The 20381-nt window shown below is 34.9% G+C and overlaps 1 protein-coding gene across 2 annotated transcripts in view; it reads right to left on the reverse strand.

Annotated features, from left to right (window-relative positions):
* LRBA (LPS responsive beige-like anchor protein) overlaps positions 1-20381 on the reverse strand; it is a 730232-nt gene that overhangs the window by 536237 nt on the left and 173614 nt on the right. For both annotated transcript variants that reach the window (XM_060147738.1, XM_060147737.1), the window contains exons 25-30: positions 20074-20254; positions 16846-16973; positions 16254-16361; positions 12593-12752; positions 8861-9308; positions 223-353 (exon numbers count right to left, since the gene is read on the reverse strand). In XM_060147738.1, the coding sequence (XP_060003721.1) occupies positions 223-353; positions 8861-9308; positions 12593-12752; positions 16254-16361; positions 16846-16973; positions 20074-20254 (1156 nt within the window). The remainder of the gene's footprint in view (positions 1-222; positions 354-8860; positions 9309-12592; positions 12753-16253; positions 16362-16845; positions 16974-20073; positions 20255-20381) is intronic.

Below are 20381 nucleotides of genomic sequence, written 5' to 3' on the forward strand. Positions count from 1 at the left end.
CATACACTACTATGTTTAAGTGGAGAAAGTATTAAAATCCTTGATTGAATTTATTTCATATTACTCAAATTTATTCAGAAAATCATCAAATAATCAACAACATAATACAAAAGCATAATCATTCAAAATATGCCTAACAAAACTTCTTAACTTAATCAAAAATCCTAAGCTTTGCAATGGGATTAAGAACTTTTTTGTTGAAATCGCTAATAACAAACTCACCAGGTGATTCTCCCCCCACATCTGAGGCTTGGGCTGAATCTACTGAAGAAACCACACTGACAGCATTGGTAGGTATACTTGTAAGTGTTGAAGGTAAGACTGCTGATTTTTTTGTTGCCACGATGACACTTCTGTAATAAAGAAAGTAAATAAATTTTAAAATACATAAAATCACTCAAGTTAATTACATGAATTTCAAAACAGAAAATAGGAAACCAACTTCTTTTTCCTAACTTTTTCTTATCTCTATTTTGATGTACAACTTAGAATATACTCTCAATAAGAAATCTCTTCAGTGGTGTTCACAGTTATTTATACTTCATTTTTTTAGAATCGAGACAATGTTCTACAAAAATATAATAATCAGTTTTAACATTTCAATTTATATTTATAATATTCTTTAAATTTAGGATCATCTTTAATTATCCACCTTAAAATATAACCAAAGGTATATAGGAAAATAGGAATTTGGCATTCAAATGGAAAATTAATTAACTTTTTCTTAACCTCAGAAGTGAAGCAGAAAACTCAACATGCTTCTGTAAGGATTTTAAAGCACCACTTAGTTGAAATGATAAAACCTTAGAAATCTTATAAGGTTAAGAAAATGCAGGTATGAACAATTTTTTAACATGTATACAAGCAAAGTTTTACTTTTTAACTCTCATAGACTGTCTTATATTACATAGAAAAAACAATGCATAGGCATAAAAAACCTAGATGTAAAAATATCAAATAATCAAATTTGTTCATCTTGGGTATTACTCAAACACAGGTATTTATGATATACCAATTTCATTTAAGTGTAATACTTTAGACCAAAATAGTAACTAAAAGACCTTAATAGGCATAACTTAAAAGGCATTTTTAATTGAAGTTAGCTCCATAAACATGCAAAACCCCAGTTAATGAGGTAAAGAGGACAGCTAATATATAATGCACTCCCACAGCAGTGCTTACTTTTAATTACCTGGTATTAACCATAAGCCTAAAGTCTTCAACATTCAATTTATTTAATCACATCTTTTGTTGACAATATTGTAACTGCAAGCTTCAAGTACTCCCTTAACAGCTTTAAAGTATTCAGTTCCTAAATAAAGTTACTTAGATACTTGATCCAGATATATGTATTCCACAGTGAAAATTATATAATTCCAGCACTTTAAAAATACATTTTGTTTTCACTGTTACATCAAAAAGAGATAATACAAAGTGAAATAGGTTTCGTTTCACTTCAGTGCCTATCATGTGACAGCAAACACTGTTGCCAATTAAATCAAGTTCTCTTGTGCTAGGCATGGCTTATTCAATGTACTTGGGGGTAGCTGGTGTCACATCATTATAAGGGTGACTGCCAATGTTAACTATACACTAAAAAATAGAAGCAACAGCCACCTGAGCCCTCAATCCAAAATGGTGTGCTTAAATCACGGTAGCTTATATCGGATGAAGATTATTGACTTTAGGGGGAGCAGATGACCCCCTCTGTGCGCACGTGCGTGTGTGTGTGTGTGTGTGTGTGTGTGTGTGTGTGTACACGTGTGCTGGTAGCACATTCAGAAAACAATAAAAAATGTAATTTGTATATTACCTACCATGGGGCAAATATTTACAAGCCTATTGTTTAAGAAAATCTCTAGCTACCTATTTCCTAGTAACCTATTTTGGGGGGACGGGGGCAGTGGGGGGGGCGGGGGGGATATGGAGAATTTACTTAGACATTTGTTCACAAAAGAAAGAACTAGCAAGATTTAGTTTACTCATACAATAGGCAAGTACTGATAGGAGCAATAGAAATTAACATTTAGAAAAGTGAAATTGCTTTTTCTATATTTGAAACTTAAGCCATAAACCTACCCTATGTACCAGCAATTCCACTCTTAGAAATTTCCTCCAGATAACTGAAGTCCACAAAAAATAGGTACAATAACATTCAGATAGCTTTACTGATAAGAGCCAAAAACTGGAAATAGCCCAGAATCCTTTAAGCAGAAAAATGAATAAAAATATGGTGGTGTGTTTTTACAATGGAATAATATCCAGCAATAAAAACATACAAACTACTGATTAACATAACACATATGAATCTCAAAAGCATTATGTTGAGTGAAGGAAGCCGTATACAGAGGAACATAAATTTTGTATTTCCTTTTACATGAAGTTCTAGAAAAGACAAAACTAATCTATTGTTTAAAAAATAAATAAAAATAAATTAAAAAATAGAACAATAATTGCCTGTGCGGGGTGGAGACAGGCATTGGCTGAGAAGGAGCATGAAGGAACTTTCAAGACTGATGATATCTTGATTGGAAATTTAGGTTACACAGGTGTTTAATTTGTCAAAACTCATCAAATGGCATACTTAAAAATTTATGCCTGTTGTTGTATGTACATTTCACCTTAAAAACAGTATTGATGTCTGGTTAGAGATCTGCGCCTGAAATGTTTGAGTGAAGTGATCTGATGTATGCTACTTACTCTGAAATGCATCAGAAAAATAAGAATGACTGATGAATAGAGAGATGGCTATATGGAGAACTCTAAGATGAAGCAAACAGTTAAAGGCTAATTGCAGAATCTCAGTGGTGGGTCTCTGGGTGTTCAGTGTACAATTCTTGCAAATTCTCTGTATGTCTGAACATTTTCATAATAAAATGTTGGAAAGCTGGTAACAAAAAAAAAATGTTTACCACAGATGTCCCATAATATGCACAATCTCTATGTGTCCAAGATGGTACAGTTAATAAAAGATAACAAAAGAACTTGACCTCATTTCTATTCCTTTAAACAACTGCCATTAATAATGTTTTTTGTTTGGTCTTTTTTTTGCGGTACGCGGGCCTCTCACCGTTGTGGCCTCTCCCGCTGCGGAGCACAGGCTCCGGACGCGCAGGCTCAGTGGCCATGGCTCACGGGCCCAGCCGCTCCGCGGCATGTGGGATCTTCCCGGACCGGGGCACGAACCCGTGTCCCCTGCATCGGCAGGTGGACTCTCAACCACTGCGCCACCAGGGAAGCCCCTAATAATGTTTTCAACCATGAATAATAGCTATACTTTATTTCAGTTCAGTAAATATTTATTGTCCAGTATCTTTCACATATTCTCATTCCTGACACATCTGAAGTGTGGCTTCCTATATGAATTTACATTTAACTAGCACTCTTTACACACTACTGCAATATGCTGTTATGGTTCTTGAACTGAGCATGTACATGCTTTCACAACTCCAGTCCTCTGTATGTGCTATTTCTCTACCAAGACGCCTTCCTCTTAGTCCTGCTTGCCAGCTAACTTCCTTCTCACCTTTCAAAACCTTGCTCAAAGGTAAGCCTCCCCAGATTGCCAAGTCAGAGTCCACTATTCTTTGTGCTTCTACATGATCCTATTATATAAACTTAATAAATTATTAATGAATGCTACGATTAAGCGCTGACAATATGCCAAGAATTATTACTCAATTCACAAAACAATCCTAACATACAAATTACCTCCATTTAAGAAAATTTAAAAAGTAAACCTCAGAAAGGTAAAGTAACTTGCCAAGGTAAATGGCAGAACTGTCCCACAATTCTGGGTTTATCTAAACAAGAGCCTCTAATTTGAACTGTTTCCTCATACTGACCTTTACGTTTTATTGAGATATAATTCACATTCCATACAATTTGTTCATGTACAGTATACAATTAAATGGTTTTTAGAATGTTCATAGAATTGTGCAACCATCACCACAATCATATTAACATTTAAAGGTAATTCTATATTATAATCATCTATAAGCAATGGTAATAAAGATTTCCAAGATATTAAATATGTACTACTACTACTACTAAAATACAAAAATATATCTGCTCAGAAATGGAAAAGTTGCATTCTTTAGCCCCGCTATGTACTTAGTACATAATAGAAAAATAAAATTAATCAATGCCCAAATTCAATGACTGATTCAAATCATCACTGAAGAAGTAACATACTAATACTTTAGCTTTGGGCCACATAAAAACAAAGAAAATTCAGTAACAAAGATTCCCTTAAAAGGACATTAAGCAGTAGGCAGATTTCAGGATATTTTCATTCCAACTGTTTTTACTATTGTTAAATTATAAAATTTCTGTGTACAAGACTAAAATCTTCAATACGGGGGGGGTCTTTAAGCTATCATATTTATCATGTATGAAAGTGTAAATCTAAACTAGTAAAGCATGTCTTAAAGTTTTAATAAAATGCCATTGTTCTCAGGCTACAGCTTAAGTTTCCATTTAAAAGACAAATTGAAATCCTTGTTAATTTTCAAGAAACAAATTACTGAATTTTTAATATCAGCCATCAATTTTAACAAAAAGCACTTCAAACTTTTTTGGCATAAAAAATTTGGAAGACAGGTAAGTCTTTTAGTTATATAAGCTATTTTTCCAAACTTTCAATTAAAAACCAAATATTAAAGTATAAAATTTCACATATTATTGCTTTTTTTCTTTATACTCACCAACTTTAATGAATAATTAGTATTTGTGAGCACTATGCTAAGGACGTATATGAATTATGTTATTTATATTTATAACAACCTATGAGGGAATTATTTATATTTATAACAACCCATGAGGTAAGTACTACATATTATTATCCCCATTTTACAGATGAGAAAGAAGTAATTTTCCTAAGTCTCCAGAGATAGATAGTGTAAACACTTGACTTTTTTTTTCTTACCTGAACTAGGGATACTTTTTTAAAGATTTCTTTTTATTGAGTAACGACATAAAGCAACAATGTCTTCCAGATCACTAAGGTTCAGAAGTTCCATTTCAGAATTATATCAGTTTGAATTATCACAAACTTTCACATAAATGCTATTTTCTTTAACATGCAAATAGTTCACTAAAGGAGAAAAGAGCATTTTAAGCCTAGTACTTTAGTCCCTAAGGATCTAGCTGAAAAGCCAGACAAGCCCTTGAACTTTATCAAGATAAATCCCTGGCATCCGCTAATCACCAGAGAGGATCTTCAAATTAGATAAGAGCAAGAATGTTGGCATGGGAATGAACACAAACACCTTGCCATCCACAAAGGCCCACAACCTGGCAGCCTTTCAGCAAGGTTCCACTCATGTAGCTGTTACTCTAAACGTTCCAGCTATTGCTTGGAAATTGATAATTCTTAAGATATGAGGAGAGTTGTGATTTCTGACACAGCATTCCAGAGATAAATACATGATCAGAAGGACGCTTTGAAATTCTTAAAGATATTCCTCTGGTCTAAAGCTGCATGAAAATAGTTTTTCAAAAGGTGTCTCTTGCTAAGAAAAAGAGGGGGTAAAAACAGAGCAGTTTGCTTGCCATCAGATAGTATGTTAAATGCATACCAGACATGTAAGTTCCAAATAACCTCCTGAAAAATGCTATCACCAAAATTCCCCTTTGTTTCTTGTTTCAATAAACCCCTTTAAAATGTATTCCCTGTGCACAGTTTCCTAAATAAGTTTGTAACGTACACACTGAAGGTATCACTAAGGCATAGACAATTTCTATGCTATTTAAAAAGAAATAAATCCCAAAATACATGAAATTCGGGGAATTTATAAGGAAACAACTTTGAGTATATTAGTAAGATTTATTAAATGTAAAACTCCACCCTTAAGTTATTCTCACTATTCAATCTAAGACTAATACAAATTTAAACAAATTCATAAAAATTGTGAATATCAGAAAAAACCTAATCATTTACACCTCTTCTCACCCTCAAAATATAGCCATTGCAGTTTGTTATAAATTTTTTGAAGCATATGGGAACATATGTATCTATTTTTTCAAAAGATCATAAATTCCAAACTAAACTGTACTCTGCTTTTTCCACTTAATAATATATCTTCAATATCATTTTACATCAATACATCAGTTGTGCTTTTCTCTCATTAGTGGCTGCATAGTATTTACTATATTCATAGGAAACAACACATGTAACCAATTCTTAATAAATTGGCAACTACGTTTGCATAGCATAGCCAAATGACAGGATTTAGAGTCCGCTGGCCATGGTTTAAATTTTAGCTCCACCATTTACTAGTGCAAAAGCTTAAAGCATTTATTTACTTTCCCTGTGCCTCAGGTTTCATCATCTGCAAAGTAAGAATAAAAACAATATCTATCTACCCACCTACCTACCTATCTATCTAAAAAATGCACTTTAATACACCTTCACAGGGTAAAAGCTCAATAGGTATTAGCTTAACTATGAAATTCCTCTTGCAGAAAGAAAACATTTTATACTTGCATATATCTTCTGTATAAGCTTATATAATTAGGTTTACATATTTTAAATTTTAATTAACTGCCAATTTTCCCTCAGATAAATTGTACCAATATGCCCTCTCAACAATGTAAAAGTGTTTCTTCATACCCTCATTAAGACTAGGTATCATCTTTTAAACTTCTGGATTTCTTCATGCTAAGTGTTATAGATTAATATATCTTCAATATCATTTCACACCAGTACATATTGTTCTGCTTTTGTTCTCTTTAATAGCTGTATAGTATTGCACAGTGCAAGGATAAGAGAATTGAGGCTCAGGAGGATGAGGTAATTTGTCCAAATTCATTAATAAGTAACAGAGCCAGAACTCAAACAGTTTCATCTCATTTCTAGAGTCAATATTCTAACTCCTATATTATAAAGCCTAATAAAAAAGAAAAAGACATCTGAATCTAGCAGCCACTATATCTATAATGTCACATTAGACATATACCAATATGCTATTTACCTGGAATTTAGACTCTGTCAATCTCATCATTCCACGACATTGACCTAATCTTTAAACAGAGGTAGAGGGAGTAAGATGATAGAGGATGATGGCAAAAAGATTTTCCATTAAAATTATATATTCCCTGTGTTCTTTCAGAGCATATTAATTATATAAATAATTTTAACCAGCTTGGATACCTAATGTGCCAGCAGGTCTGAAGTAGAAAACTAGGAGATGAGATGAAATACAGAGAACGGGAGACACAAAGAAATCACCAGACAGAAGGAAATTATGATGAGGATATATCAAAAGAAAACAGAAGCCAACTGGAAGGAAATTCCACTGGCCAAATCAGAGACAATCTGAGCATCAATATAAACAATAACAATAATATTATAATTCATCCTATAAAGTATGAAACCGTAAGGTCATATGATGAATGTACTGAATTCATTTGATGAGGAGGGTAACAGTTTCTAAATCCCTCTTCCCAGGGAGTACCTTAACAGTGGAGAAACCCGGAAAATACCATTTCTATAAATGAGTATCACCAGTGATGAGATAAAACCATGTGCCACTTGTTAGAATACAACAGGAAGAAATAGCATCACTTCTGTGATATTACTTCCAAAGATGCTTTAGCTTGAATCTAATCCCCAGGACACTAATTAGACAAATCTAAACTGAGGGACATTATACAAAACAGCTGGGCTCTCATCTTCTGAAGTGTCGAGGTCATTAAATTTAAGGAAAGACTAAAGAACTGTTCTTCCAAATTGAAGGAGGATAAAGAGACACAACAAAATACAACACGTAAGTCTGAATTCGATCCTTTTACTATAAAGAGCATTACCGAGAAAATTAGTGAAACTTGAAAGGTGTTTCGAGATTTGACGGTAGTATTAATATTATATCAATGTTAATTTCCTTATTTTGATGAATGTATTGTGGTTATGTAGAAAATATACAATAAAATATTCAAAAGGCGTGTAGTACTGTATTAATTTTCCCTCAACAGATTCAGGAAAAATAAAATTTCTTTTAACTGGCAACTTTTCTATAAGGCAGAGCTTGTTTTCAGATAAAAATATTGATTTTTGAAAAAGAATATGCTTAACAACTCTCATACATACATGTCTTACAGGCAGAGTTTCAGAAAATTTAATATAAAGAAAATTTTCAAGCAAATTGGCCAAAGGTTTCTTAGCACAGCAGAACCAACAAAGTCAGGAATCTATAGTTAGCTTTCTCAAGCTGTCAAGACTCTGAACACTTTGTTGAATTCCTGAATCTGTCGGAATCCACAGATTCCCACCTTTTTTCACAAAGGCTGGCACAGTACTGACAGCAGGGGAATGAAAGGTAACCATTTGTAAATATAGGTGATTTTTAAGTTGTAACAAACGAAGAAAAAAATTATTTAATATACAACTTGCCAATGTAATATTAAAATTATTCTTAAACAAGCTTAACAATTATGTTGATAAATAAAAATTTGAAATGATATACAAACCATACAACAAAATATCCTTATAATTTTTAAAACTATATCAAAACATCCCTTTTTAATGTTGAAGCTACAAAATTTAACAAAGTTAAATTCTTGTTTAACCTTTAAATCCTTATAATTTATATATTTATAAACTAATGAGAACCTACTGTATAGCACAGGGAACTCTACTCAGTGCTGACCTAAATGAGAAGGAAATCCAAAAAAGAGAGGATATATGTATACCTATAGTTGATTCACTTTGCTGTACAGTATACACTAACACAACATTGTAAAGCAACTATACTCCAATAAATTTATATATTTATAAATTTATATATTTATAACCTTTAAATCCTTATAATTTATATATTTAAATCCTTATATTTATATATTTAAAGACTATTTACAGTACCTGTCAAAAGATCTGAACTGCACAGGCTGCTCAACAGATAGATCACCAAGAGCTCCAAGGCAGGCTGGTGGCAGAAGGGCAGGATCCACTGTGACTCCATCTCCTGGTATGTTAACCAAGCTTCGAAGAATGTCCTTCACATTGATATTTTTTGAAACGGGAACTGATGGTGCAGCCTTGTTATCCAATTCATTTTCTCCATCACTTTTGGTCTCCTGAGATTTACTGACTTCTGAAGAAAGAGTGCACAGCACCTCACTGATGGCATCTGGGCCTGCACTGACACTTGGAGGTGCTACAGGAGGAGCTACGTCCACATTGCTTCCTAAACCAGTAGCCATTTCTTCCCCAATGCCTGAGTCCCTCCTTCGAGCAGATGATGCACTTTCAGATTCTTCCATGGATGCTGGAGTTAATGGACTGAATGCTGCTGGTGAGTTTTCTCCATCTTACCCAGAAAAAGAAGAAAAGTATGAATTAAAAAATTTACAACTCATTTTAAAAAGGTACACTCAGTCCTAATTATTTTAAATTATGAAATATACAGCATGTTCTAAAAGGTAAAAAACAAATTAAATAATCTAGAAAATGTACTCAGTAAATAATTAGATGGTTTAATAAAATAATAATAATAATAAATAATAACAAAATATCTTAGAAAACCCCAAACTGAATATGACATACCAATGGGTAGGAACACAAGGTTGAAAGCCATTGGCCTATAAGAAAAAGTCCAAAATCCTTAGGATAAAGTACAAGGTTCTTCAATAATATGAGTCGGCTAAGTTGTAAACTTTATCAGGGCAGGGAATGTACGTTCTTTAACACTTCCTCTCCAGCACCTATGACAATGCCTGGGCCTACAACAATGCCTGGCAAGTAGTAGGTAGTCAATAAGTATTTTTCAGATGACTATTCAACTCCAGCTTTATCTCCTGCTACTCATGGCATAACACATAATACTTTACAACACCAATAATTACCTCTACCTCAATCATGGTTTCTACTGCTAGAACACTTGTTACCACTCCTAAATAATTGAATAATTCAATGGTCCTTAAAATCTAGTTCAACAGGGAGCATCACCTTTTCTACTTGATTTTCATTCCCCCCAATCAGGTGTTCACTCCATTCCAACAAAAATGCTCCATCTTGCCAAATCCAATGGTCAGTTCTCAGTCCTAACAGCACTTGACATAGCAGCAGCAACTGATTATTCTCTCCAACGTGACAATACTTTTTTCACTTGGCTTACAGGACACGATGCTCTTCTGGTTTTTCATCTACTACCTTACTGTTGTTCCTTCCTTACCTCCTTCACTTCTTTTTCTCCTGGATTTCTTAACTTGAAGGGACTTAGTACTCAGTTCTTAATCCTTTTATCTTCTCTATCAACATTTATTTCCTTAGTGGTCTCATTAACTCTCAAAGTTTTAAATACCACTATTTCAATAAATAACTACACAAATAAATAAAATTCAGACTGTTATATATAACTGCCTATTCTGCATCTTCTTTTATATGTCTAAAAGACATCACAAACTCAACATGTTGGAAACTGAATTTCTTATCTTCTTCCTTTAGTATGTTTCACCTTCAGTCTATCCAAGTGCACCTTATAATCATTCTTGACTACCTTCCATCTTTTGCATATCCACAGCAAATATTTTAAAATCCTGTTTTCTCACTATCAAAATATATCCAGAATCTGACTGCTTCTCACTAGCCCTACAGCTACCACCCTAGTCCATCCCCAAAATTACCTCTTGCCTAGGTTACTGCAATATCCTCCTAACTGGCTATGTTAAGACTGTGACATTAATGGTTCTATTGGCCATGCTTCCTGGTATTCACCCCCTTGAGAAGTTGTTGAGTCTGGGCTGGGCCTGACTCACTGCAACCAACCAAATGTGGTAGAAGTGGGCCAGTTCTGTGCCCAAGCTTAAGATCTGGCAATCTGTACATTCTCAGAATCTCTGAACACCTCTATAAACAATCTGGCTACCTGGTTGGAGTAAAACCAAGAAATTCATCTGAGAACAAGTAGCAAGGCCCCACACATACAACCCCAGCTTAGCCATTTCAGTCATTCAGCCCTAGCTCTTGGAGCCATTCTAGCTGAGGCACTAGATTAATGAGGAGAAAAGCCATTTCGGATTTTCCAACCCCAGCAAACAACAGGGGTTGAATCATTACCACTGAATCATAGCAGGGATGAATCATTACCACTGCGACTTATCTGAATCAAATTCATGGAATCATGATAACAAGACTAAAACAGTGAGTTTTGTGAGTTTTAGCTTTGAGGTAACATGTAACACAGCAGTACATAACTAAAACATTGGTTTTTCTTGCCCCGTAGGGTGTATTCTTAAAAGTGTTACTTTAAAAAACATATATCAATTCTAACTCCTGTACACAAAACCCTCCAATAATTTCTCATTCTCCTTAGAGTGAAAATCCCTTTCTCCTTAGAGTGAAATACCCCCTTTCTCCTGGTCATTCCTGATAATTTTCCCCATTCAATTTTTCTTTTCTTAGGAATTAACACCTTCTAAAATAATCAATACTATACAATTTATTTATTAAATGTACTTATTTTCTACTTCCTCTCACTAGAATTCAAGCTCCAGGAGGGCAGACTTTTTTTTTCTTTTGTTCATTAATAATGAACAAGAACCTAGGAGGTACGGAATGAATATTGATTGGATAAATAAATCACCCCTGTTGGGTAACAGCTACTTCTATAACTACAATACCTGCTTCTCTATAACTGGCAGCTAATTTTATAACTTTCCCTATAACTGGCAGCTAATTTTATAACTCCAATTATTATAGTTATTTGTTAACAAATCTGTCTCATAAGAAAATATGTTATTTATTCTTTACAACAAATGTGGAGTTAAACAAAAATGTCTAATATTTTATTTGTAAAGAATAACATATTCTCAGGCTTCCGTGGTGGCTCAGTGGTTAAGAATCCGCCTGCCAATGCAGGGGACACAGGTTCGAGCCCTGGTCCGGGAAGATCCCACATGCCACAGAGCAGCTAAGCCCATGCACCGCAACTACTGAGCCTGCACTCTAGAGCCCGCGAGCCACAACTACTGAAGCCCGCAGGCCTAGAGCCCATGTTCCGCAACAAGAGAAGTCACCGCAGGCTTCCCTGGTGGCGCAGTGGTTGAGAGTCCACCTGCCGATGCAGGGGACACAGGTTCTTGCCCCGGTCCGGGAAGATCCCACATGCCGCAGAGCGGCTGGGCCCGTGAGCCATGGCCACTGAACCTGTGTGTCCGGAGCCTGTGCTCCACAAAGGGAGAGGCCACAACAGTGAGAGGCCCGCATACCGCAAAAAAAAAAGAAAAAAAAAAAAAAAGAGAAGTCACCACAGTGAGAACCCACGCACCACAACAAAGAGTAGCCCCTGCTTGTCACAACTAGAGAAAGCCCGCACGCAGCAACGAAAAACCAAAGCAGCCAAAAATAAATAAATAAATTTATTTTTTTTTTTAAAAAAAGAATAACATCTTCTCATCTTTCAAATAGATGGCTCACTTAACGAACAGAAACCATCTCCCAATTGCAATGGTACTTAAAATATTTGGTTATTAGTAAAAATAAATACATACTCTCACTTTATACATAAATTCCAGAATCAATATTTTAACTATCATAAGTAGGTAATGTTTTACTTGAACTTTGGATGCCAGATAAAAAAATACAGAAACTTACCAGGGAGTGATAAATTCCCGCTTTCACTACCAGTTTCCTTAAAAGACTGGCTATGCCTTTCATTTTGGGGTTCCAAAATGTCTCTGTACTTCGAGACCATAAGAACAGAGATAAAGTATACAACTGCCAAGGCTAAAAACTGTGCTTGTTTGCTATCCTCCTGGGGAAAAATAAAAGGAGTTGATCAAGCCACTATTAAATAACATGTTTGAATCTTACTTTACATGACAACATTCAAATAGAAAACATGTTCACAAATCTTTCAATATACACAGAAAATAGTAATGAATTCACCTGAGCAAAGATTAGGCAAATACTCTTGGAAAAATGCCTGTAAATATTAGGTTTTATGCTTGTGAAACATGAAAAGAGAGAAGCTGGCTTGTTTTTTTTAAATTAAGTAACTAAATCTGAAGAGATATGTCCTAATATACTTTGTAAGGTTAATCAAACAGCAATTATCATTATATGTGAACAACTATTTTTGCTTCCAACCATAAGAATTAAAATGTTTTAAAAAATCAGAATAACAGTTTTCCTAAAAGACAAGCATTCAAGATTTTTTAAAGTAACATTATCACATACAGAACTGGATGCCAAAGAAATTCTCAAGAGTATTTTAAAATAATACAGACTCAAGTGTCCACAATTGAAAATATAGTGTCTGCCAGAAAGAAAAGGACAAACTCCAGACATGCAGGCTCAGCGGCCATGGCTTACAGGCCTAGCTGCTCCGCGGCATGTGGGATCTTCCCAGACTGGGGCACGAACCCGTGTCCGCTGCATTGGCAGGCGGACTCTCAAATACTGCGCCCCACCAGGGAAGCCCTGCTTAATCTTTTATAAATTATTTACACCTATCTAATCTTTATTTAGCCCATTAATATGTTCAGTGTTTACTAACTACAGTATGAAGTTTACAGTGTATGCCTGATTTGTGCCCAAATAAAAAATATCCCATAGATCCTTATGTTTAAGTCCTAACACCTAAAACAAATTTACTTTCAATTGTAGCTGTCATTTATTGAATACTTACTGTGAGTCAGGCACTGTGCTATATTCATTAACCCATTTAAATAAGATGAGGCCTAGAGAAGTTAAGTAATTTACCTAAGGGCATACAATAAATGAAAAAGCAAATCTGAACTCAGATTAGACTGATTAAAAACCTTAGCTTTTAACCTCAAGGTAATAATTTATTTATATCCCCAGTCTTAGGTCATTTCCTTTTTCTTCAAAGTTTGCTTATGCTAGAGAGGCTCTGGGATGTAGTTTGGGAAACATGGTCTTTTCTCTTTTCTAAAATTCTTGCAAGGTGATTATATAACTTTTATAATTACCAAAAAAATTAATTTGTTACTTTCAGAAATGAACACGGTAGACACAGGAGACACTCTATTTCTCTGTCCAAATATCGTGATATAATAACCAATCAGAAAGTGCCAAAGAGCCGAATCATTCAGAGCCAGGGTGAGGAGCTGTGATTTCATTTTAAGTGCTATGGGAAGCCATTAGAGAACTTTTTTTAAAAAAACATCTTTATTGCAGGATAGTTGCTTTACAATGTTGTGTTAGTTTCTACTGTATGACAAAGTGAATCTACTGTATAACATATACAGCTATATGTATACATATTTCCCCATATCCCCTCCCTCTTGCGTCTCCCTCCTGCCCTCCCTTTCCCACCCCTCTAAATGGTCACAAAGCACCGAGCTGATCTCCCTGTGCTGTGCAGCTGCTTCCCACTACCTATCTATTTTACATTTGGTAGTGTGTATATATATCAATACTACTCTCTCACTTCATCCCAGCTTACCCTTCCCCGTCCCTGTGTCCTCAAGTCCATGCTCTATGTCTGCGTTTTTATTCCTGTTCTACCCCTAGGTTCATTAGAACCTTTTTTTTTTCAAATTCCATATATATGTGTTAGCATACGGTGTTTGCTTTTCTCTTTCTGACTTACTTCACTCTGTATGACAGACTCTACATGTCCATCTACCTCACTACAAATAACTCAATTTCGTTTCTTTTTATGGCTGAGTAATATTCCATTGTATATATGTGCAACATCTTCTTTATCCATTCATCTGTCAATGGACACCGAGGTTGCTTCCATGTCCTGGCTATTGTAAATAGAGCTGCAGTGAACATTGTGGTACATGACTCTTTTTGAATTATGGTTTTCTCAGGGTATATGCCCAGTAGTGGGATTGCTGGGTTGTATGGTAGTTCTATTTTTAGTTTTTTGAGGAACTTCCATACTGTTCTCTATAGTGGCTGTATCAATTTACATGCCCACTAACAGTGCAGGAGGTTACCCTTTTCTCCCCACCCTCTCCAGCATTTATTGTTTGTAGATTTTTTGATGATGGCCATTCTGACCACTGTGAGGTGCTACCTCACTGTAGTTTTGGTTTGCATTTCCATTAGAGAATTTTTTAAGCCAAAGAGTTACATCATCTATTCTAGATTTTGAAACTTCATTCTAGGAAATACAAAGTCACGGGGCAATAGACTCAACAACTGCTCAAGGAAAGAGAATGGGGAGAGAAGGAAGCAGCAATATTTGGTTCTAAAGTGGACCACAGTCAGTGGGTTCTAAAAAGCAAAAGTAATGGTTTCTTCATTAAAGGAATAATAACAGCTACCAAAAAGCAAAAAATTGAGATCCAGGGAGGCATTATAGTACAATGGTTAAGATCAAAGTTTCAAGAATCAGACTCCCTAGGTCCTTAATCCACTTCTACCTCTCACTACTTGTAGGATTTTAAGCAGACTATTTAAGCTAATACTGCTATCTTTCTCATAGGATTATTCTGTGAATTAAATGAGGTAATACATATAAATCATCCAGTTATATGCTTAATACAAAATAAACTATTAGTTATAGCTAATAATTATTACCTATAACTACTTTTAACAAATTGTATACTTGTATAAAGCTTAGTGAAGAATCAAAAGAGGACTAAAACACTGGAGAAAGAGAAGGGAAAGTTAAAAATTCAAGTTATAAAGTTTATTTTTAAAAAACGTATACGTAATATAGAGCAGCTAGTACTAAACACACAGTAAGTGTTCAATAAATACTAATGATTACACTTTTTTTATATGACTTTACAATTCCTACATGAAATTCTGCCATATTATATATCAAAATTAGCTAAAACGAAACTATTTTTCATCTTTAAAAAATTTAAAACACCACTCCCGACATTTCATCGTGTATTTTTATATCATATAAAACTTTCAGAGCACAGATTCTGGAGTTAGAATCCTATCATTTACCAGCTCCATTAGCTTGAACAAGTTACCCAAGCTCTCTGTGCTTCAAATTCCTCATTCATGAAATGGGAATTACAAAGTACACAAATCAAGAAGTTGTTGGAATGAATAAGAACATATGAAGCACTTACAATGCTTACTATGTAATAATGTGTTTTTCTTTTTGGTAGCAATACTCTGATATATTAGCTTCATTTATATAAACAATATTTTTAATATTCTAAGATTCTAAAATCATTGTCAAGAGAACTGGTATCTAGGCCTTCTTATTTCTACCTGACTATTTTATATCACAAAGAGTGTTCACTCTCAATACTTTGAGCCTCAGAGGAAATATGTATCAGCTAAGAGAATATGTAAAAGAAATACTGTAACTTACTATGTCTCTGAAGACAACTGCCCTAAGTCGATTAATATCCATGTCTTGTAGAAGTCTGTCAAAATCTCTTACTGGAGATAAACCACCAGTTACAATATCCACCGGACTCTATTTAAGACAAAAAAATATAAATATATACATTACACAGACATTTTAAAAAATAAACAGTATTCCATAGGCTATAATGTTGTTTTTCCCAGTTTATTTTCCTACTTCTTTCTGTCTTCTTTTTTTGGGTGTCAGGATGGGGGTGGGGGATGTAGAAGGGAGTCATGAAGGAAAAAAGAAACTGCATGCTAACTCACCGTTTCACCGAGTACGTGAAACACAAATTGACATACTTGAAGGAAAAGGTATCATGGACACAAGGAAAGTAAACATTTGGAAAAGCAGACAAGATTAAGTATAAGCAAATCTTTACTGTATACTTAAACACAAATATTTGAAGGTTATGTCCACAGGCTAAAATAACTATTTTAGGACCTCTGTCAAATTTATTTAACTTTATGTTGAAATGAACAAATAAATTTAAGATCTTAATCGTAAAATGAGAGAATGCTTTTTTATTTAATTAATTATTCTGTATGCTTACCTTTGCTGCAGATTTCCCCATGGGAATCAGGCCGTGTGTTGTTTTCTGGACTTTCCCTGCTTTGCCTTTAGTTCTCAGCTGTGAATGCTGTTGACACTCTAAGCAATTCCTTACGGCCACTGCACACACTGTAATTTATTTTAAGGAAAAAGTTGGGCAAGAAAAAATTATATTTAAGATTATGAGACTGACGAAACTCACCTATACGAGTTACATAAGATTTGAAACATTACCTTCAGCAAATTTCTAAAATGTCCCTGGGCTTTATCACCCACTGTTTGTTTTCTGACTTTGTTAGCTACTCTGTTAGGGCTCACTGCTAAAAGAGAATCAGTTCAGGAACCTTAATAAACACTGTACTGTTTCTTAGGTCTCACATAAGCTACTTGAAATAATCTTCTATGGAGGAAAAGATAGGGAAGAAAAGAACTTTTTTTGAAGGTGTAAGAAAGTAGAAAGTAAATCACATTGCCATCAACTAGTCCAGGGTAAAATAACCTTCTATTACCTTCATTAAAGTACAATAGTTAAACTAGAAACTTGCATGTTTTTCTTAAAATTTTTATCATTACAGCATGATATTAATAGAGACTGAGAGAGGGTAGAGCATTAAAAGGAATATTTATAGAATCTACCTTTTACTGGCTTTCATTAAAACTGTTTAAAAGGAGGGGGACAAAAAAGAGATTGTGATTAATATACAGTCTAAAATCACCTCTCTAAACATCTCACTTAGGCAATTAACTCAAGTTATTCAGAAATTAATTCCGAATTTTAAGTAATAAATCAGGTAATACACAACTGACTATGAATTGGTTGATATCATGTAATCATCTCAATTCCCAACCAATTTGGTAGCACTGAAGGTATTTGTCTCAACAAAAGTGAGAGAGCAAATTAGGAACTAAATAGCAAACTTAAGTGATAACGACCTTAACTGTCACCAGACTATCATATGGCTAGCACACACAGAATTGAAAAGGGAAAGTATTGAGAAAGGTGCTGAAAGAGAGCAACAACAGTTGGGAAAAGGGAAGGAACACAGTGAAGAAGGGAGGGAGAGAGAATATGGAATACAACTCTGTCAAATTTGGAGTCAGGCCCAGGAAAATAACTCTTCCACTACTTTCGTCACACGTTGCATAAAATCAAGTTTGGGTCTGCATTACAAAGTTAAAAACCACATTTGAATGCCTAGTATCAATCAATCTCAGTAGCACAGTTTCTTCTTACCGTTGCCATCCTACATTCTCAACCCCAACTTCAGGAAAACAGGAGTGAGGAGACCAGGGATCAAAACATATGGACTGGGACTTCCCTGGTGGCGCAGTGCTTAAGAATCTGCCTGCCAATGCAGGGGACGCAGGTTCAAGCCCTGGGAAGATCCCACATGCCACGGAGCAACTAAGCCCGTGCGCCACAACTACTGAGCCTGCGCTCTAGAACCTGCCTGCCACAACAACTGAAGCCTAGAGCCTGCAACAAGAGAAGCCATCACCATGAGAAGCCTGCGCACTGCGTCAAAGAGTAGCCCCCACTCACCACAACTAGAGAAAAGCCCGCACGCAGCAACGAAGACCCAACGCAGCCATAAATTAATTACTTATTTTTTTTAAAAAAACAAAAACATTTGGACTGTTTACCAAGCTTACCATATTCTATTAAGTGATCCTGAACAAGGAGAACATGTGGTGCTGGAGTACACTGAATTATTTCCTTATTTTCTTCTACAGTTATGAAAATGAGGGAGATACGGTACTCCCCTAGCTTCTGAATCTAATACTTCTTGAGTATAGTGAAGCACTGCTAGTGTAGTCTTGTACTTTCAATTCCAAAAGTGCACTCTTTTTAGGAAAGTGGAAAGGTTTTAAAAATGGCATATACAAAAGCAATGGGTTCTAAATATTTTAATTATATTACTGATATAAAGTTTAAGGGTGTATCTTATAACAGAAAGAGTAGGAACATTAGTTAAACTATATTCAAATTCCAGCTCTACCAATTTACAGCTTTTAAATTTTTGGCAAATTTCCTAATTTCTTTGATCTCAATTTTCCTCATGAAAAAAAGGAAGAAAATACAAATGAATGAATGGCTGGAAGAAAATGATCGGTGACTCGTGAAAATCAGCAATGACATATGACAGTAGTCAATAAATGATAGCTTCTGTTTTGTTGTGCTTACCGTTTCAATCTCTCTCAATTAAAATTTTTTAAAAACTCCCTAAAAATAGTATACCAAGTCCTTTACAGCATCCTAAGTTTAAAAGTACTTTGAATAGCATTTTGAGTAAAAATAATTATTGTACCAAAAAAAAGTAAGTACATCTGTTTAAGTAACGGATATTCTTGCTAAATATGGGGAAATACTTCATCAACTAATTAGATTTTCCACTGTTGGTATTATATTTTCATAGGTGCCTTATTTCTAATTTGTCTTCATATGGCCATGGTTCCTAAAGATTTTGCTTCCATTTTTTGGTACCCGTTTCTCCACCTACTTCTCTCCATTTAATAAGCAAATCATTAACAAAGTCTCAGTATTTATGACTAGATACAGGACACCTTCTGCATAGAGAAAAAATTTTCTTCTTCACCTAAGGAAGTTCAGATATCACTAAAACTTCGTTTAATTTACTTTAACTTTCACCTAAGGAAGAACTGCCTCCAGGAGAAGAACAGAGATTTAATAATCTTACTAACTGCTGTAACAAATTATCACAGCTTATTTGGATAAAGGCTATACTTGAATGATGCTAGTTTAGAACTCTGCTACTCAAGTGTGTTTGTTAAGAGAAGCAGCATCAGCATTACCTCGGACTTACTAGAAAGGCAATTTTAGGTCTCATCCCAGACCTATACAATCTAATCAGCATTTCAACAAGATCCTTTGGTGATCCATGAGTATGAATCATCTTAAAATTTGAGAAGCACTACTTTAAAGCAAAAAGAGATTGGGGGGTTGGGGGTGGGCGGAGAAGAAGTAATGCTGACCAGAATCAATGCAGAATTTTCAAAACACGTCCTCCTCCTCTATTACCTTCACAAGTACTACTACAGCCAGTACATACACAGTCCTTCACTCTTTGGAGGCTAAAAAGTAGCATAAGACAAATTGCCTAGCAAACTTTTTCCCACCAACAGGAAAAAGAAAATGTTCAATTTAATATGTCTGGATTACTGAAAATTGTTTAAGTAAATTCCTAAGTAATGGGTTTTAACAGCTCACCCAGTCGGAGACACTGCCGCAGAATTCCTCCAGATGACATATTTTTTTCAGCTTCAATTTCAGTAAAGCCAAGAGAACTTGCAAATATAAGAACATCCACAAGGCTGATTAGTCTCTGCAAAAATGTCACAGAGGCTTCTATTGAAAGGCCTTGAGTAGGTTCAATATTCTCCAGCTCATGCTGTAAGGAATAAAGTTTGACATTTACATTTATATTCTGATAAAAATCCAATTTTATGAGATACAGTCCACAGATTTCTAAATTTTACAAAAAGCCAGGCTTTCACAAATCTACTTCAACAGAGGGA

Source organism: Lagenorhynchus albirostris, chromosome 4 (genome assembly GCF_949774975.1).
Source record: "Lagenorhynchus albirostris chromosome 4, mLagAlb1.1, whole genome shotgun sequence".
Classification (NCBI taxonomy): Eukaryota; Metazoa; Chordata; class Mammalia; order Artiodactyla; family Delphinidae; genus Lagenorhynchus; species Lagenorhynchus albirostris.